The 21,245-nt window shown below is 42.0% G+C and overlaps 1 protein-coding gene and 1 pseudogene across 1 annotated transcript in view; both read left to right on the top strand.

Annotated features, from left to right (window-relative positions):
* Positions 1-2,253: 2,253 nt before the first annotated feature.
* LOC121448720 (calcium-binding mitochondrial carrier protein SCaMC-1-like) overlaps positions 2,254-21,245 on the top strand; it is a 39,249-nt gene continuing 20,257 nt past the window's right edge. The window contains exons 1-3 of the mRNA XM_041652901.1: positions 2,254-2,436; positions 12,244-12,370; positions 19,286-19,373. Of these exons, the coding sequence (XP_041508835.1) occupies positions 2,254-2,436; positions 12,244-12,370; positions 19,286-19,373 (398 nt within the window). The remainder of the gene's footprint in view (positions 2,437-12,243; positions 12,371-19,285; positions 19,374-21,245) is intronic.
* On the top strand, positions 2,749-5,516 carry LOC121452364 (annotated as a pseudogene).

Below are 21,245 nucleotides of genomic sequence, written 5' to 3'. Positions count from 1 at the left end.
TGCCTTTAGAAGCATCTCAGTTTCAGGAGGTTCCATTTATTAATTGTTGCTCTCAGTGTCTGTGCTACTGGTGTTATATTTAGGAAGTGGTCTCCTGTAACCATGCGTTCAAGGCTATTGTGTTCTTTCTCTTCTATGAGGTTTTTTTTGTGACTGGATTTATGTTGAGGTCTTTGATCCATTTGGACTTGAGTTTTATGCATGGGGAGAGAAATGAATTTATTTGCATTCTTTTACATGTTGACAGCCAGTTATGTCAGCACCACTTGTTGAAAATGCTTTCTTTTTTCCATTGTATAATTTTAGCTTCTTTGTCAAAAATCAGGTGTTATTAGGTGTGTGGAATAATATCAGTGTCTTTGATTTGATTCCACTGGTCCACATGTCTGTTTTTATGCCAATAGCAAGTTGTTTCCATTTCTATAGCTCTATAGTTGAGCTTGAAGTCAGAAATGGTGATGCCTCTAGAAGTTTCTTTCTTGTACAGGATTGTTTTGGCTATCTTTTTTTCCATATGAAGTTGAATATAGTTCTTTCAAGGTCTGTGAAGAATTGTGTTGGAATTTTGATGGGGATTGCATTGACCCTATAGTTTTTGGTAAGATTGATATTATGTGGATCCTACTGATCCAAGAGCATTTTCTGGTATCTTCTTCAATTTCTTTCTTTAGAGACTTAAAAAGTTCTTGTCGTTCAGGTCTTTACTTCTTTGGTTAGCATTACCCCAAGATATTTGTAACACGAGGGCCGGGCTGCTTGTTGGGGTTTCTGTCCAGCTGTTTAGTCCCAGAGAAAATCACACAGAGATCTCCATAAGTTATAAAACTGATTGGCCCATTAGCTCAGGCTTCTTGCTGCGTACATGCAGACACATAGAAGAAAATAAAACTAAAACAAAGAACTGGACCTATTATACCCTGCTGCTAGCTTTCAAAGAACGTGATCAGAGTGCACAAAGCTTCACAGAAATAATGACTGAGCTATCTTTCTCTCCTTAAGTGCATCTATGGCAATTCTTCAAGGCTTCATGTTTAGAAGATCTGGACCTCACGAAGGAGTCTGCGAAGGGGGCATAAGAGAGAGAGAAAGAGGAGAGGCAGTATCCTGTAGTGTCTCAGAAGACAAAGGAGATGTTTCAGGATGAAGAGTATGGCCAGCACCGTATACACAAGACCTGGGTAAATAAACCCAAGCCTTTAATGTGTTCACTGAGTTTTGTGATGAGGAAGTTCAATAAAGCAGGTGGTGGTGGCAATGGCTGAACAAGACCACAGTCTTTTTAAGAAGAAAGTGAGTGCCAGGCGGTATTGGCACAGGCCTTTAATCCCAGTATTTGGGAGGCAGGGGCAGGTGGATCTCTGTGAGTTCAAGGCCAGCGTGGTCTATAGAGCTAGTACCAGGACAGGCTCCAAAGCTACACAGTGAAACCCTGTCTCGAAAAACCAAAAACAAACAAACAAACAAATAAATAAATAAAGTGATAAACAAGGAAGAGGAAATGGGTTAATAGGAAATCATTTCTTCGGGAGAGCAGAAGAGGACAGATATGAGGACAGGCTCCTCCCTTCCTTCTTCAGACCAGGTAGAGTGTGTCTCTACCCAGTCCAGATGCCTACCTGCCGGTCTTCCTTGGAGTGTGGAGTGGCTTTAGGGCACTAGATTCCAAATGGAGAAAATCCCACGAAGCACAGCAGCTTCCCTCAGTCTCCGCATCTGAGAAACAGTAAACAGCGAACGAATGGCCACAAACACAGTCATGGCTCCCAGGGCCAGGCAGCAGCTATGGTACTGCGCATAACGGTTATTTCGAAAAGGTTGCCAATCTGTGTCGCTGGGCTGTATCGTTCTTCGTGAAGAAGCCCACAGGGGAGAATCGACCCTCACACCTCGGCACTTTCTACACTCACTTTCCACACTTCCTGGGAACCGTGCTGCCCTTAGCGTCATTTTGCAGGACTCCACACTCACAACCTCTTCCCAAGGCGGCTTTAGGTCTGGGTGGTCACAGCCTCGGGCGCCCCAACGTCCAACTTCCGGCGAGGGAGGCGCGCGCACGCGGAGTTCAGGTTCCCACCCTGCACGCGGAGTCCAGGTTCCCAGCGGCAGCGCTCCCGGTTCTCAAGGTTCCGGGGGTGGGGTGGGGGGGAGAACCGTGGCGCTCGGGGCTCAGGCGGTTGCTGCTGGCGTGGCCCAGGCGCCGACCTGCGACCCTGTGCGGTGGCCCCAGCGGTCGTGGCCGCTGCAGCGGGGGTCATGCTGTGCTGGTTGCGGGGCTTCGTGCTGCCCTCTGTGGCCTGCCAGAGTGTCTATACCCAGTTGGCCTATGAGATCCTCTTCGAAGACCTGGACCGCAATGGGGATGGTGTGGTGGACATTGTGGAGCTCAGAGATGGGCTGAGGAACTGGAATTCCGCCTTTGATTCCAACTCAGAAAAGGTGAGCCACGGAGGGAGAGCATGTGGCCCTGCGCATGCTGGAAAGACATTGTAGCACTGAGCGGACCCAACCTGCGACCCTGGCCCTTTCAGAATTTTTCCAGAGCTTTCCTAAGCTTGTGGAGCAGGAGTGGAATCCCCTTTTGTTGGATTTTTTTTTTTTAATATTTATTTCAGAAGCGGGCACCAGACCTCATTCCAGATGGTTGTGAGCCACCATGTGGTTGCCGGGAATTGAACTCAGGACCTTTGGAAGAACAGGCAATGCTCTTAACCACTGAGCCATCTCTCCAGCCCTTTTGTTGGATTCTTCATGCAGAATAACACAGCCACAGTGAAACATGTCATCATTCTCAAAATAGTCGTTATCTGTAGTGACAAAACCGCCCTGGCATTTGAAGGAGATTCTGGGGTTCTGAACATTTCCTGTTCAGAAGGGTCAGGACTGTGCTAGCTTTTGTCCAAAGTAAGCCTGTTGTTCTCAAGGGGCTTTCAGCCTATGGGAGCTTGTCTTAGGAACTGTATGCAGATGAATATTCCAGAACTGGTGTCTTTGACTTAACAGTCCCCAAATCCAAGGCAAGCCAACAGACTTATATTTTATTAGTATCTTTCATAAACTAGGATTTTTATGAAAACTAGGTCCACTATCCCAGGGCCCATTTCTAGTCTCCTGGTCTACAGGTGCTCCAAGTTAAACACACTAGTCAAAAGATTTGTGGCGCCAATTGCGAGAGAGTAATCTTTCTGGGTCTGGGTTAACAAAGTAATATTCTAAAAGACAGTTCCGTTCATTTACCTGCAAAGTTCATGAGTTCATTTTTCTTTATGACTGAACAAAATTTAGTTGTATATATGCATCACATTTTCATTATCCATCCATCCGTTGCTGGACATCTAGGCTGTTTTCATTTCCTAACTATTTTGAACAGAGAGGTGATGAACATGGCCCAACAATTGTTTCTGTGGTAGGATATAAAGTCCTTTGAGTATATACCTGTTGAGTAATATAACTGGCTCATATGGTAGATCTATTTATAGCCTTTTGAGGATTCTCCCCTGACACTGATTTCCATCCTGGTGGCTTTAGTTTCCAGTCTCACCAGTAGCAAATGAGGGTTCCCCTTTCCACTCAATGTCACCAACAGTTGTTACTTGCTTTCTTGATGATAACCACGTTGATTGGGGTGCAATGAAATCTCAATGCCATTTTAACTTCTATTAATTTGATAGTTCAAGATGTTTAACACTAATGATTTCTTAGCAATATGCATTTCTTCTTTTGAGAACTCTGTTCAGTTCATTGCCCTATTTTTAAATGGACTTGTTTGGTTTCTTGAGTTTTTTGTATATTTTAGACACTAATCTTCTATCAGATGTATAGCTGGCAAAGATTTTTTTTTCCTACTCAATAGCCTGCCCCTTTAGTTGCTTAACAGTTTGCATTACAGAAGCCTTTTAATTTCACAAAGACCCATTTGTCAATCATTGACCCTAGGTCCTTCTTGAGGGGTCCTATTCAGAAAGTCTTTATTCTAGCCTTAAGTGTACTCCCTAATCTGTCCTCTAGAAGGCTCACTTTCATGTCTAACATTGAGCTCTTTGATCCATCTGGAATGGCTTTTTGTGCAGGGGGAGAGATAAGGATCAAATTAAATTCTTCATGTATGTGTCTATGGGAAGAGCCGCGTTTATAAGACCTTGTTCTGGCCCTGCCCAGGCCGGGAGGCCCAGATGGGGAAACCCGGACTAGGGCCCCCCTGGATGATGGTGGGGCCTGGATGGGCTGTGAGGAAGGCAGCAAGGAGGGCACTAGAGGCAGTGAGGGTGTTGGAGGTGATGTGGGCCCTAATGCTGAGGGTGTGTGGAGCCCAGACTTTGAGCAGAGTTTTCAAGAGGCCCAGGCCATATACCCTCTGTGTGGCTGATGCAAGATCATCTTGTCAGATGAGGGTAAGATGTATGGCCAGAATGAACTCATTGCCCGTTACATCAAACTGAGGACAGGGATGACAAGAACTCACAAGCAGGTCTTGAGTCACATCCAGGTTTTGGCTAGAAGGAAATCAAGAGAAATTCAGTCCAAGCTGAAGGACCAAGTCTCCAAGGACAAGACCTTCCAGACGATGGCTACCATGTCTTCGGCACAGCTCATCTCTGCACCATCCCTCCAGGCCAAGCTGGGTCCTTCTGGCCCTCAGACCACTGAGCTTTTCTAGTTCTGGTCCAGGAACTCTGGGCTACCGTGGAATATTCCAGACGTGAAGCCATTCTTCCCAGACACCATTCTCCGTGTCACTGAATCCTCCATCCACTGACCTACCAGGGTATGAGCCGCCCCCAGCCCTCTCACCCCTGTGCCTGCCTGCTCCATCTCCCCTAGCCTGGCAGGCTTGGGCCCTGGGCACTGTGTGCCTGCAGCTGGTAGAGTTCTCAGCCTTTGTGGAACCACTGGGCGCAGTTGACTCGGTCCAGAGTCATCTGTTTGTCCCTATCATTCAGCAGTGTCCCAGTCCTAGAGCGCCGCCCCCGGAGAGTGTGGACGTGCAACAGATCTATGACAAGTTCCCCGAGAAAAAGGGTGGCCTCCAGGAGCTGTATGACCGAGGGCCACCCCATGCATTCTTCCTGGTCAAGTTCTGGGCGGACCTGAATTGGGGCCCAAGTGGCGAAGAGGCAGGGACCAGCGGAGGCAGCGGTGGCTTCTATGGAGTGAAGCAGCCAGTATGAGAGCCGGGAGCTCATGACACTTACCTGCTCCTCCAAGGTCTGTTCCTTTGGCAAGCAAGTGGTGGAGAAGGTGGAGACAGAGCGGGGGTGTGTGTGGCAGCTGGAGGATGGGCGCTTTGTGTACCCCCTGATGTGCTCCCCATGTGTGAGTACCTGGTTAACTTCCTGCACAAGCTGTGGCAGCTGCCCAGATGCTACATGATGAACAGTGTCTTGGAGAACTTCACCATCCTCCAGGTGGTGACCAACAGGGACACTCAGAAATTGCTGCTGTGCACTGCCTACATCTTTGATGTCTCCAACAGTGAACACAGAGCCCAAGACCACATCTACCACCTGGTCAGGGACTGATGGGGCCCCCACTGTTGGTTGTCCTCAGAACACCCCCTTCCCAGGAAGGACCCTTTGGCTCTCCCTGTACCCCTCATTTGGAGAGAGGGCCATGATAAAAAGGCCCGATTTCAAGCTTGAGCAAGGGGGGCTGGCTCCTATTAGAGGGTAACCCCAAAACTTGTTGAGCTGAATGAGCTGACCTTACAGGGAGCATTTGACAGGGCATCAGGGATTGGGGACAGGAGTGTATGCCTACAGGTGAGCACTGGTTTCTCAGTTCTACAGGGTCCCTCTTTGCTCTTCTACAAAAGGGAGCCGGGCAGTGTGTGAGATATTACTCATTCATTGCCTTGTACCCTTCCTGTTTTCCACCCGCCCCATGTCTGCCTCTCCCCCACATCCTTTCTCTGATCTGGGATGTCACAGACTGAAGATAACAGCTTCCCACCTGGGGGCAGAATGAAGTGGGACCTGAATTTTTTTTAATATAAGGAGATATTTATACACAGTATTAAGATGTGTTATCTCAGCTAGGGCAAGCAGTGGGGTGGGACTTCTTAATCTCATCCCTATTTTAAGTGAGCCTCAGACCACTCTGCCACCTTCCTTTCCCCAAGAGTGATGGTAATGTTCCGAAGGAGAATAAAGCTATTAAAAAAAAAAGACTTTGTTCTGCAGAGCTGAAAACCCTGTAAGCAGTGGATAACATTCCCCAGGTCTTGTAAACTGGCCACTTTTCAGTTTCAGTATCTTGGTACCATGATGTCAGCTTCTAAAAACTTAGTCTCTGTACCCTAGCCCTAAAGTTTGCTATGTGGAATATTCCCAAGCCTGCAAACATGTCAGAACATGCTGGGCTGTTGCTTTTCCTACTCAGTGATCTGAAATTAAGCTAAGTGCTCTTAATCAAGAAAGTTGCATTATGTCAGGGAAATTGAATCCTTCATGTGATCTTCAACCTAAAAGCTGTTGTGTCTTCTACTTGGTAATTCCTAAATGTCTGGTGAAGGCATTAATTTACAGTATCTCACTGTGCTAGGGCATTTCAGGATAATTTCGCATGCTTGGATAGCTCTGACTCAGTAGCTTTGGACCTGAGACTCAGAGACCAGAAGAGAACATAATGGAGACCCTAGACAAGTACTGTGTGGTTTTCTGCTTGCTGCTAGGCCTGTTGACTATAATATACTTCTTTCTTTTGGTCTGGTTCCACTTCCTGTTAGCAGGTTTCCTCGGCAGGTACTCCATGATTCTGGCACCTCTAACATCTTGGATTCTCCAAGACAATCCAGGCTTCAACTTCACAGCTTCATGGAATGGCTTCTCTACTAGGTTTCCATTCAGGGACATTGCTGACACATGCCTGACCTCAGTGGCTTTCCTTAGGGACAAATTCCATAACCCCTTTCTTCTATCCTTAACTCTCAGAACCACATGGCCAAAGCTGCCAAATTCTGCTACTTGCTGAAACTGAATCATGCCCCCTTGTTCAGTTACTCTTCACCAGCTTTCTGTCTTTCACTGCTTAAGCTTGGTTGTCCTGAAACTTGTGCTACAGACCAGACTGGCATCAAACTAGGGGATCTGCCAGCCTCTGCCTTTCCAGTGCTGGGATTAAAGGTGTGCACCACCACGCCAGCTCTAAACTTGTCTTTAGTTCCTTTTCAAAAGTTGGAAACTTAACTGGCTCTTATCCTGAGGTCACTTCATTTTTTAAATCTATTTATCTCCTTGAACACAGGATTTAGCTCTCTTCTACTTCCTGGTGCCCCTTTCCTCCTCAGATTGTACATTTTCTGCTTTTCCCTTGCACCTTTTCATTATGAGTGAAAAGTAATAACAACCGATAGAGTTCATACTAGACTGCTTTGAGATTTCCTCTGCCAACACAACTAATCCGAAACTCTTCAGTTTACTCTTCAGGCAAGGTCAAAAACTAGCCATCGTCTTCATCAAAATATCACAAGAACAGTCTCTAGGCTACATGCTAAAGTTCTTCTCCTTTGAAACTCAGCACTACTGTCTTCCATGCTCCTACTAGGATAGCTCATTAAGCCCTCACTTAACGCATTTAGCTGCTTTTCTGATTCAAAGTCCCAAAGTCCACATTCCTTCAAACAAAAGCATGGCTAGGTCTATCACAGCAATAGCCCGCTTCTGGTGCCAACTTCTGTCTTAGTTAGGATTTTATTGCTGTGAAGAGACATCATGAGCCCGGCAACTCTTCTAAAGGAAACCACTTAACTGGGGCTGGCTGACAGTCAGTTATCATCATGGAGGGACGCATGGTGCTGGAGAAGGAGCTGCCAGTTCCACAAACTGGACTGGCAGGCAGCAGGAAGTGACTGAAACACACTTCTCCAACAAGGCCACACCTCCTAATAGTTCCACTCCCTATGGACCTATGTAGGTCATTTTAAATCAAACTACCACAGATTGTGTTTCTTAGAAATGTAACATTGAGTACTGCCTCTTTGTCAAATTGTAGCTGTAGGTTTGGGCTTTTGGTTTAGTATTTGTCTGATATGTTAGGTCGGGGAAATTGAGTTACTGTGCTTTTTCAAAATGCAGGTGTATTGGACTCTCCTTGTCTGGTGTCATTGGCAGGCATTTTGGATGAGTGGAGCTACTCCTTGACTTTCTGGATCGAACAATTCCAGTCTCCATGATTCTTTGTAATCAAGGGAGTTGAACATTTCTTTTCGGGGTAATTATTGGTCGAGTGTGCCCTGTGGCTGTGTGTATAAACTAGCATCTATGTAGAATCAGGTTACATTTCATGCTGTGTTTCTGAGGGCAGCCAGCTCAGTTTTAAAAGTGAGCATGAGGTTGACTGATGTTTCTAATTGCCTAGTAAACCTGGCAGGAACAGATTTAAACATCAAGATTTATGTGCTAGTCCTTATACTCTTGGACCCAACTTCCCTTTTTTGGGTTTCTGTCTTACTGCAAGTAGTCAGCCATATTGCTACTCCTTGTGGCCTATGTGCAGTTAGACTTGGATGGGCCTTCCAGCAACTATGTTAGAACGCTAGGGAAGCTAGGTGGCTACCTCTGGTTGTCTTTTGTCTTATAGGAGCTTAATGGGGGAGAGTCTTCTGTTTTGTGTTAATTTCATTGGTTAAATAAAGAGACTGCGTTGGCCCTTTAATAGGACAGAAAATTAGGTAGGCGGAGTAAACAAAACAGAATGCTGGGAAAAAGAAGTTGAGTCAGGCAGTCGCCATGATTCTCCCACCCGACACAGACACAGGTTAAGATCTTTCCTGGTAAGCCATACCTTGTGATGCTACAAAGATTATTAAATATGGGTTAAAACAAGATGTGAAAATTAGCCAATAAGAGGCTAGAACTAATGGGCCAAGCAGTGTTTAAAAGAATACAGTTTCCGTGTAATGATTTCGGGTAAAGCTAGCTGGGCGACGGGAAGCAGCCCACTGCTGCCCTCATACTATAGGAGCTTGTCATGAAGAGATTCTATCTGGCCTTATTCTGACTTCAGTGAATTGGGAGCGACATCATGCTTTAAGTGAGACTGTTGTTCTAGTTCTTATCCTTCACTTCTGCCAATTACGTTTTAGACTTGCTTCTAAATCTTAGGGGTTTCAAAAAGATGTTCTGGTATGTATTGTCAATAGTTAAGTTTTCTGGTGTGTGTGCATGTGGTGGAGAGGAGCCTAAAACTTTATTCTGTGATATTGTTAATATCACTCTCAAAGATTTATTTTGAAAGTAAAACTTTGTATTTCTGCCATACGTAGAAAGCTAGTAGATTACAAATAACCATAAAATGGACATTTTAAAAGTTGTATTTTAACATTTTGCTTAAATACCATATTACCTGGTGAAGTTGAGACATTTACTCTGGTTTGTGTGTTTTAAGAAATTGGTAAGTTTTGAGGCATGTTAGAATAATAGAGACATTTCTCATGATATAGTCAAGAGGGAATGGTACGTGAACGTCAGTGTTCTGTTCGGGTCAAGTCCAAGAAGGGTTATCCAAGATAAAATTTAGACTCTCTGCAGTAGGGAGGTCCAGCTTCTGATGGACTGAAACTTGCAGCTTTGCAAAAGCCTCCTTTTATTGTTACACAAATTTCTCCTCTAGCAAGTCAGTTTCTGCATACCAAAACTTTTTATCTGGAGTTGTTTGAATGATTTGCCTAAGCAATTCTCAGCCACAGATCTCCTGGTTTGCCAGGTCCTCTCAAGACTCAGTTTTGCAAAGGCTCTGAAATTCTTCAGGAAGAACTCAGAGAAGAATCACTGACTTTAAACAAAAGGTAGTTCAAAGCCTAGGTGGTGTGTCTCTAAAATTCAAGCCAGATGCAGTGACTCTGTGGAGCAAAGACTAATTTTCTCAAGCTGTGATTGAATACTGTTTTCATGTGTGGTGGTTTGAAAGAAAATGGCCCCCAGAGGGTGGCACTATTAGAAGTATGGCCTTGTTGGAGGGAGTGTGCCACCATGGGGGTGGGCTCTGAGGTCTATGCTAAAGCTACATTCAGTGTAGACTCAATCTTCTTGTTGCCTTTGAATCAAGATGTAGAAATCTCAGCTCCTTCTTCAGCACCGTGTCTGCCTGCGTGCCGCTATGTTGCACTGTGATGATAATGGACTGAACCTCTGTAAATGTAAACCACCCCAATTAAGTGTTTTTCCTTTATAAGAGTTGCTGTGGGCATGGTGTCTCTTCATAGCAGTAGAAATCCCAAGATATCATGTGAGCACCATATACATTCTGCTTAATGGAAACCACTAACCTGAAGCATTAATTTGAGATATTTTTTGTAGCATTTCTCCCCTCTTTATCTTTTCTTCCATTCATTTCATTTTTAGCAAATTGTGTAGTGTAGGTGTTTTCCTGTGCTGGCAGCTGCTCTCAAATAACCACTCAGAGTCTTAATTATAAATGCTTGGCCAATGGCTCAGGCTTGACACTAGCTAACTCTTACATTTTCAGTTAACCCATATTTTTATCTACACTTTGTGACCTTTTCTCAGTACAGCATGCCCTTCTTGCTCCTCTCTGTCTCTGCTGGTAACTCCTGACTACACCCTTCTTTCTCCCATCATTCTGTTTGTCTCTTCCGCCTAAGCTTATTCTGTTCAGCTATTGGCCAGTCAGCTCCTTTATTAAACTAATCCCTATGACATATTTACAGTATGCAGAAGATTATTCTACGGCAGGATATAGATGAAATGATCTTATAGCCATAACTTGCTTAGGACTAAATGATCAATATATTTGGAATGTTATTATCACCATTAGTATTACTATATTTTTATAAATAACATCTATTTTATCTCCATGTAAATATTTCACATATTATAGAAATGTTTACTCCTATTTATCTGTTTAGCAAATGTTTTTCCTTGTGGATCTCAGCGCAAGCTGTCTTCCTTTCTGAAGGCTCTCTGGAGAGGCTCAGCACTCTCACTTCATTTACTGTCTCACCCTTGAATTTCTCGCATTATTTCACCTAACATACTACCCGTGGTTATGCGAGTCAGCTTTACTAGTCTATAATTTGCTTCAGACCAGAGACCGTAGCTTTTTGTCTTTTTATTACCAGTGGTGTATTGTGTGCAGTATGTGTGTGTGGTGTGTGATGTGCAGTGTGCTCAACATGCAGTGTGTGGTGTACAATGTGCAGTGTGGCAAATTTGCACTGTGCAGCATATGGTGTGTGCAATGTAAGGTGCGTGTGGTGTTCAGTGTGTGCTGTGCAGTGTGATCTAGTTTTCAGCTCATAGCATTTATTTTCAAATTCAATAAATAATAAGTTTGAGATATGTAATCTATTAAAGGCCAATATTTCATACTTTATGCTAGACATTTGATGATGCAAAGATGAATAATATATGGTCAGTGTGGTAAGAGTCTTCTGGGAATATACAGTTTTTGTAACATATTATTGTTTTTGAAAGATTTATTTATATTTACATGTATAAATCTTTTATGTGCATTTATGTTAAGTGTACTGTGTTTTTATCTGGTGCCTGTGGAGTCCAGAGAGGATGCTAGATCCCTTAGAACTGGAGTTACAGGTGGTTGAAAGTAACCATGTGGGTGCTGGGTACTGAACCCAGGTCCCTGGAAGAGCAACACGTGTTCTTAACTGCTGGGCCATCTATCCAGCACTTTTTTATTTTAAAAAGCTTAAGGACAAAGCTGGGCAGTGGTGGCACAAACCTTTAATCCCAGCACTCGGGAGGCAGAGACAGGCGGATCTCTGTGAGTTTGAGGCCAGCCTGGTCTACAAGAGCTAGTTCCAGGACAGACTCCAAAGCTACAATGAAACCATGTCTCAAAAAAAAAAAAAGTAAGGACTTAGTGAGACTCGAACATACATGCTTACTTCACAAGGCTAGGTCTTAAACCATAATCTGAGGAACATCAGAGTTTCATGTTTATCACATTTAGTAGACAGATTTTTTATTTCTCTGAAGGCAAAGGCTCTATACCTTAGTATCCTTAAGCCCTTGAGGTGTGTGTAATTGAAGTAAATATTTACTAATAAATTTCATATTGATTTGAGATGACATGATGGCTCTTGACTTCAGTACTGCATGAATCTAAAAAAAATTGAATAATTGAATGTGTTTAGGCTTACACTAATGACTAAACACTAGGGACTGGACACTTATAATGGAAACCATATAGTGTGAGTGAAATGAACTAATGCTAGCATGGCATAATGGCGTCACATATACTTGTTGCAATGAATTTCTTCTCTTGTAGACCATTTTTCTGGCTGCAGATTCCAATGCTGATGCAGGACTAGATTTTGAAGAATTTGTACAGTACCTTCAAGACCACGAGAAGAAAATGAAACTGGCATTTAAGAGTCTGGACAGAAATAATGATGGTGTGTGTATGTATTCCCCACAGTTAGCTTGATATGCATAAGTACTAGTGCTAATGAATAATTTTACTAGCCTTTTTAATTTCTTCCTACTGTCAGATCCAATTTATTATTTAGCAATAATTTTTATATTACATAGAATAATGTAATTGATGTCTTTGGGTTTCTATAGCTATGATAAAACATCAGAACCAAAAGCAACTTGAATTTCTTCTTTTTTGTAGGAAATTCTTGAGGTTGCAAATCTCACTGTGTAGCCCTTGCTGGCCTGAAACTTGCTATATAGACCAAGCTGGCCTTGAACTGACAGAGATCTTCCTGCCTTTGCTTCCTGAGTGCTGAGTGCCTTGTCCAGCACATTCATATATATAAAACAATTCCTCATGTTGTGCTGACCCCCCAACCAGAAATTTATTATTATTATTATTATTTTGTCTGGTTTTTTTTTTTTTTTTTTTTGGAGCTTGTCCTGGAACTTGCTCTATAGACCAGACTCCAGGCTGACCTCAAACTCAGAGAGCCACCTGCCTCTGTCTCCTGAGGAATGCTGGGATTAAAGGTGTGTGCTACCACTGCTCAGTATAAGATTTATTGTTGCTACATCATAACTGTAATTTTACTGCCAATACGAACTGTAATGTAAATGTCTGTTTTCTTAGGCAGCCGCTGTCAAAGGGTTGTTCAACCACAAAGAGGTCACGGCCCACAGGTTGAGAACATTGCTATAGCCCTTCTTTTCAAGTTTAATTTATGTATTCTTTAAGACAGAGTTTCACTGTGTAGTCCTGGCTGGCCTTGCACTCACTATGTAGATAGAGATCTGCCCGCCTCTGTCTCCTGAATACTGGGATTAAAGGTGTGCTCCACCATACCTACCACATCTGATATCTTATATCTTTAATTAAGATAAGTCTGCTGTATACTCCCTCCAAGACTCAAGGGAACATGGAGGAAGAGAAAAGCAGAAAGAGCAGAAAAGCCGGAGGATGGGGAGATGTGTGGAATGACATGGCTGTTAGGCTCATGAACTCACAATCACTGGTTACCTGCGCAAGAGCTGCTTATGATTGGCCTGTCAGCCTTTCCTAGTGAGGCCCACCCCTCCTTAGGGTCGTTGAGCAGTTATGGTGGCTAGGGGAAGAGGCGTCACTTTTTTCAGTGATGTAATTCTTGATAAGCTGCTCACGCTCCAGTAAATGACCTCCTACTCATGTCTCACAAACAACCCTAATTAAACTCAGTGGGTCATATGGAAAAAGACATGGAAATAGTGGAGAATTTCTTGGGAAGAGAAAAAAGGTTTCATTGGGAGAGGGGGGTTAGAGAGGGTATGAAAATTGCTAAAATTTACTATGCACATATATGAAACTGTCAAAGAAGAAAAAACTGACAAAAACAACAGAAGGGAGAAAAAGTTTATCTGTTGTACGGTTGAAGGGTACAGTCCATCCTGGTGGGAAGCCTGAGTGGTGGGGCTTGAAGCAGCTGGTTGACAGAGATGAATGAATTCCAGTTTGCTTTCACTAGTTTATACACACACGCACACACACACACACACACACACACACACACACACACACAGAGACCTTACACACATATATGTATATGTAAGATCCATCTATGGAATGGTGCCACCCACAGTGGGCAAGGGTTCCCGTCTCAATTAATACAGTCAAGATTATCTCCCAGGTATGCCTAAAGGGTGATTCTAGGTTCTGTCAAGTTGACAGTTAACACTGCTATTTAGAGGTCAATTTTTACATTTTGATCAGTTTCTTAATTCCAAATAGACTTTGTTTCTTTCTTTGTTTCTTTTTTCTTTACATGAACTTGCAGTCACATATGTATAGTTTGGTGTTCAGTGTTCCTTTTAATGTTATATTGTGTTTTCATTTCTTTTGCAAACATAATTTTTAGTGGCTGGGAAATATTCCAGTTGTGTGGCTGTCCTGGAAGGAATGAAGATATTCTAGAGACACCATGTCCCTACTCCCTTTGGTTATCAGATTGTGGAAATAATGAATCTCAGGACACAGGGTTTTCCAAAGGAGTGTTCTGCTGGGAGAAGGAAAGATTGACTCGTTGGTTCCCCCAGAAGGAACCTGGAAAGAGACTTCACACAGTTTCAACAGCCCTTTCATGTTTATAAAAGAGAGGTGGAGCTGGGACCTGAGGATGGGTGACCTTGACCAGAACTGCTTCCTTCCTCAGACCTCTGGTGCTTTGTTTAAACCTGAACCTGTGTAAAGATGGACCTAGTGGGTGGTGGATCACTGGGCCTTCTTGTTCTTCCTAATATGGTCATACTTAAGAACCCCCCTTTTTCTGGTTTTCACCATTGTATCTTTTTGTTTTATTATTTATAATTTATCTTTACTTTTTATGTGTACATATGTGTGCTTGTGTGGATATGTGTGTCTGTTCATGGGTACAGGTGCCCATGGAGGGCAGATGCTTCAGATCCCCTGGAGCTAGAGTTTCAGGCAATTGTGAACAGCCTGATATGGGTCCTGGGAACCAAATTTGGGTCCCCTGTAAGAGCTGTATACGCTCTTAATTGTTGAATCATCTCTCCAACCTCATTTTGTTTTTAATTGTCTTACTGAGGACAAGTGGCCCAGTGTGACTTACTAGCCTGGCTGTGACCCTAACAACTCTGGTAACAGGATGTGGATCATCCAGTCATTCTCATATTGTTAGTTCTGATCATTTATAAACAGTAGTGCAGTCATTATCTATATAGGTTTTCAGACCTAGTTATATTCTGGTTAATTACAGCTGGTCATTTGCTGGCCTAAGATAGATAAACTCTAGTGTTGTTGTGGAATTTTATTCTGTTCTTGACTACTACTACCATGGTCATTTGTGAAGCTGAAAACCCTCAGATAATTAGTGAGGTTAAAATGCTTTTAGGAAAATATAGTATTTCTATTGTCCCTGTTATGATTAATCTTGTTTACCAACTTGAATTTTAATCTGCTAAGAGACATGCCTCTGGACAAGTCTGTGAGGGGACTTTTTGGAAGGATTAACTGTGGGAGTGATGTGTAAGTGGTGGTATATGGGTTGGGTTGGTGATGGTAGAAGGCTTGGGGGGATACACTCCCTAGAGTGGGCAGCACTCTTCAGCAGTGTTCAAAGTATAAAGAGTCTGAGTAAAGGAAGTTCTATTTTTTTGCCTGTGAATTCATCTACTCTTGTTGTTACTGCTACTACCATCTTTTGCTGACATTGGAACACAACATTTGGTTTTAATGAGAATGACCCCTCTAAAGTACATATATGTAAAACACCTGGTCCCCAGATGGTGGAAGTGTTTGGGAAGGATTAAGAGGTGCGGCCTAGTGAGAGAAGGTGTCTGGTGGTGGGCTTGAGGTTTCAAAAGACTTGCTTCGTTCCCAGTGTGGCTTTCTGCCTCTTTCTCGTGGATCAAGCTGTGAGCTCTCAGACGTTCCTGCTGCCAGCTTTTGCTCCACTGTCACGGACACTAACTGTCTGAGACCACATGCCTTATTAAACACTTTCTTTTCTAAGTTGCCTCAGTCATGCTGCTTTATTGCAGCAATAGAAAAGTAAGGCAGCCCTTAAAACTGAACTGAAGACAGTCCAGGCTTTGGGAATTTTCTAGCCCTAAGATGAGACTGATGAGCTATTCAGCCTCATGGACTAAACACCTATGAAATTTTCAGCCTCTCCACCATACAGATAACCATTGTTGGACTACCCAGCCCATCTTGCACAGACCAGTGTAATAAATGTTCATTTAATAAGTTTTGTTCATTTAGAGAACCTTGACTAATGCATCTGTTAATAAACCTTGGTAATTGAAAATGCTCCTGAGGTAAAATAAATTTGACACCAAGAAGAAATTCTCAAGTTGATATATTAGTATCATGCTCTAAGTCTTGATAAGTCAAACTGGAATATTACAAATTATCCCCCAAAGACCTTCAGAGATACCATTCTAGAAGCGTTACTATTTGCCCTACTGCTTTTGAGGGTGAACTGTTACAGGGAACTGTGGGTGGAATCAACCCTTTCTGTCCTGAGTTGGTTTTTGATCATGATGCTTCATTATAGCAATAGTAACCCTAGTGAGGATGGTGGTTTACGTAGCAGATTATCAATCTAAAAAATCTAACAGATGAGCATAGTATTTGCAATTTGTTAAGTAAGGATTAGAGTTTATCATTTGAAGAAACTTCAGTTTGTATGCCAGTAAAATGCCTTGTTTGGGTCTTGGGAAATTTGATTCATATGAAGAAAAATTGTGATTCTGTATGAAAAATGTCTTTGTTGGTGGATTAAATAATACCTCACATGTATATAGTTTCTCATGTATTATACAAATGAAAAGTATGAGTAGATTACTGGTAGCATTTTTGCTGTGCAAGAATGTTCTTGTACACTGTTAAATTTGTCACTTATATTGGTTTAATAAAACGCTGATTGGCTAGTAGCCAGGCAGGAAGCATAGGTGGGGCAACAGACTAATAAAATTATGGGAAGAGGAAAGGCAGAGGCAGTCACCAGCCAGACACAAATGGAGCAAGATGAGAATGCCTCACTGAAAAAAGGTATTGAGCAACATGGCATAGACAAGACAACAAAAACAAGAATTATGGGTTAATTTAAGTTGTAAGAGTTAGTTAATAATAAACCTGAGCTAATAGGCCAAACAATTTATAATTAATATAAGCCTCTGTTTGTTTCTTTGGGACTGAATGGCTGCCGGACTGGGGTGGGAGGACAGAAACTTGTGTCTGCACATTTTGATGTTGTTGCTATAAAGAATGATACATATATTCAAGAATTATTAGGGCCAGTGAGATGACTCTGTGAGAAAGGTGCTTGCTGTGCAAACCTGACAACCTGAATTTGACCCATGATTCCACAGTAGAAGAAGAAAACTGATTCTTGAACATTGTCTTTTGGTCTCCACATATATGCCGTGGCACTTGGACATGCCTATGAACCTCAACATTGACCAACATGGCACAGTAGCCCTAAGGGTGCAGTAGTGACACACAGACCTTGGCAGTAACCAACAACTCTCTTATTGGACATATGCCCGCTCAACATGAGGGAGATCATGGCTGGTACTGAGACCCTAGCCAATTACACAGGGCTAGTGAAATGGATCTTGGAGAACCTGCAACTGCTGCTTACTAAACCAGCATGATCCCTAACAACATTATAAATATTTGTCCTTATACCCACAGAGAAGTGTAGTCTTCATTCCTCATCAAGGAAATTTCTCTTTGCAACAGATGGAGACCATTACTGAAGATCACAACTGATCAAAATGCAGAGCTGTGGAGTCAAGTCCCAAGTGATATCATCTACAAAACAACGTCTGCACCTAAGGTTCAGGGATCATTGCTGAATCAGAGGGGGCAGAAAGTTACACCTATGAAGTTTCAACATGGCTGCCTAAACAAGACCTGAACAAGGACGACAGCAGTTTTATACCAATGTAGAAGGAGGAAAGCTCAAGAAACTTCTACCTTAGACAAAGAGCAACAGGCAACTAAAGAATTCGGAGAGCTAGACAAATAGTCTTCCCCAGAGAAGGGCATACCAATAGGTTATTCAGGAACAAATATTTAGCCTTAAAACATACACATACAGGTAACACTATGTGAACTAATCAGGCTGTATTTATATATTTATGAATACATGCATATGTAAATTTATAGACATATATATACACACACATATATATATATATTTATCATAACAATTAAAAAGAGGCCATGTATTTGTGAGAAAGCAGGGGAGCATATATGAGAAAGGTTGGAGGGAGGAAAAGGAAGGGAGAAATGATATAATTATATTGCAATATTAAAATAGAAAAAGATAAAATAAAAGTAAAAGAATCTGATTTTACTTTGGAAAATAATATGTGTTATATTTGTGTTCTATAGTTTGAGGAGAATATGGAATTTTTAATTTTCCTTTTACAACTACTAGCAATGTGAAAATGAACTGCATATTAGGCATATTGTATACACACACACATATGACACACATACATATACCTTGGTAAAACCAACAGCTCTCTTATTGGACTTAAGGCCTACTTAACAAGAGGGACAATTTAAATTATATATATATGTATACATATATACACCTATTTATATACTTAATTACATATATATAACTAAATTATATATATACACTTTTTTATTTTTCTGTTTTTTTGAGACAGGGTTTTTTCTGTGGTTTTGGAGCCTGTCCTGGAACTAGCTCTTGTAGACCAGGCTGGTCTCGAACTCAAAAAGATCAGCCTGCCTCTGCCTCCCAAGTGCTGGGATTAAAGGCGTGCGCCACCACCGCCCGGCTTTATACATACACATTTTATTTGAGTTATTTAGCACAGTACATGTTTCTGTTAAAAGAGCTTGGTTCTATAAGGATCTTTTAAAGATTACTTTATAAATAATTATTTATTCTTGTCCCCTGAGTCAGGTCTTCAGCACCAACTTTTCTGTCCTTTATTTCAGTTCAAATAGGTGCAAGAGTCAAATGTGTAATGATATGTAGTCTTTGGGGCAGATGTGGTTTGGCGTTTATAGTAATACACTGCACCTGTGATATGTGATGTCCCAAGTGATGTCTGTGCCACGAGCTAGTATGACAGTTATGACTATCAATGTTTTCTTCCTGAAACATGAATGTTCACACTTAATGAGATAAGTCACTAAGTAGAACTTATCTTGTCTCAATTTAAAGAGACTTTTCTACCAAATGTAATCTTGGTGCCTACCTTTTGTAGTTTTTAGGCTTCGAGTTAAGGGTTTGAGAGTAAAGATCCACCAAACTCAGGCTTCTAAATCAAAAACAGCTGCATTCTAAGGATATTTTGCTTTTGCCATCTTTTCAGATACTTAACCTGGTCTCTCTCACTTTTTTAAGGAGTTATAGACGCTTCAGAAATAGTCGCTGCGGTGCAGTCTTTGGGGATCTACATTTCTCTCTCTCAGGCAAAGGACATCCTGAAAAGGTATTGCTATACATGTGACATTTCAAGCTCCTTCTCTCATTTTATAGGGACAGTTTAAAATCAAATGAGTTTACTTTTATGAGATGATTGAACATCTATTTCTTTAGTCTGTATGTGTGGTATATTGTTTAGTTTTCTCTACATTAATTCTTCTGCTTTCATTCTTGTGGTAAACACATTGAATTTTTCTCTCATGGGGGTCTGTGGAGGGTACCCCAGTTGGCAAAGTGCTTGTTGTGAGGCATGGGACTTAAGTTCGATCACAGCATCCACATAAAGTCTAGGTATGGTGACATGCTTGGGAGTGTGGAGACAGATTAATTCCTGTACCTCTTAGCCAGCCAGCCCAGCCTAGCCAACAAGTCCCATGCCTGGTGTGTGTGTGTGTGTGTGTGTGTGTGTGTGTGTGTATGTGTGTGTGTACTTGACAAAAGCTAAAGTTATCTGGGAAGACTCCTGGGGAATGACATCAGAGGTTGGCCTCTGGCCTTCAGATGCACATGAATTGAATGCTCATTCTCTCTCTCTCTCTCTCTCTCTCTCTCTCTCTCTCTCTCTCTTACACACACACTTTGATGCATGAAATCTGCTAAAATTTGTTCATAATTTTTGCAATTGTTTTCATAAGAGAGATAGTCCAGATCAGTCTTTCTTTGCTGACTCTCTTAATTTTGCCTTTTTAGGTTATATTGACTGGAATGAGTTGGGGGTGTTTTTTGTCAAGCATAAAATAGAATTGGATTACTGTCCTAGTTAACTTTCCTGTTGCTGTGAGAGAATAGCTTGACAAAAGCAACTTAAAGGATTCCAGAAACCAATCACATTATATCCACAGTCAGGAGCAGAGAGCCATGAACTAATTCATTCATGCTTGTACTCAGCTCTCGGATCACTTGCCCAAGAATGGAGCTGCTCACAATGGGCAGGTCTTCCCACATCAATAGTCAAGATAATCCCTCCCAGACTTCTCAGAGGCTAACCTTATCCCAGACCGTCCCTCACAGGTGTGCCCGGAGGCTTGTCTCCTAGGTTGACAATTAATTGACAATTAATATTAATCATTACAGTTATTTATCTCTTAAAGGATTAAAAGAACTTACACAAAACTAGTTGAGCCTTGTGTTTTCTGTGTGGGAGGATTCTAATTAAATGTCATTAACATTAATAGAACCATTCATACTTTCTAATCCTTCTTGAGTCAATTTTAAAAGTTGTGTTTTTAAAGCTGTATTCGTGTGTGTGTCCTGTGAAAATCAATGTACAAATTCAGCCCAATACCTGTGAAAAATATCTAATCCCATTTTCCATAGAAAGAAAAGCATATTAAAGTTTATGTAGAAGCACAAAAGACCCTGGGTAGCCAAAGCAATACTGGGCAAAAAGAACAGTGCTGGAGGTATCACTGTACCTAATTTCAAATTATAATACAGAGCCATAGTAATAAAAACAGCATGGCACTGGCACCAAAACACACAGGAGATCAACAAAATAGAACAGGGGACCTAGATATAAGTCCAGGCAGGTACAGCCATTTTTTTTTTTTGACAAAGAAGCCAAAAGTACACATTAGAGAGAAGACAGCCTGTTTGGGTGTTGGGAAAACTGGATGTGCTGAGAATGAAACCAGTTCCTTCTCTCTCACCCCGCACAATAATGAACTCCAAGTGGATCAAAGACCTTCTGAGACTGCTGGAGGAGAAAGCAGGGAAAGCACTCCAAGATAGAGGCGTAGGTAAAGACTTTGTAAATGGGACTCCAGTTGCTCAGTAAGTAAGGGCAGCAATCTACAAATGAGACCACATGTAATGAAAAGGCAAAGAGAAGAGATAAGCCAGAGGAGAATTGGAGAAAATCTTTGCCAACTGTACTCCA

Source organism: Microtus oregoni, unplaced genomic scaffold (genome assembly GCF_018167655.1).
Source record: "Microtus oregoni isolate MIOR12 unplaced genomic scaffold, Mior012 000000F_ref0000247, whole genome shotgun sequence".
NCBI classification, from domain to species: Eukaryota; Metazoa; Chordata; class Mammalia; order Rodentia; family Cricetidae; genus Microtus; species Microtus oregoni.
The sequence above is the reverse complement of the archived record's forward strand: the minus strand, read 5'-3'. Positions and strand labels throughout refer to the sequence as shown.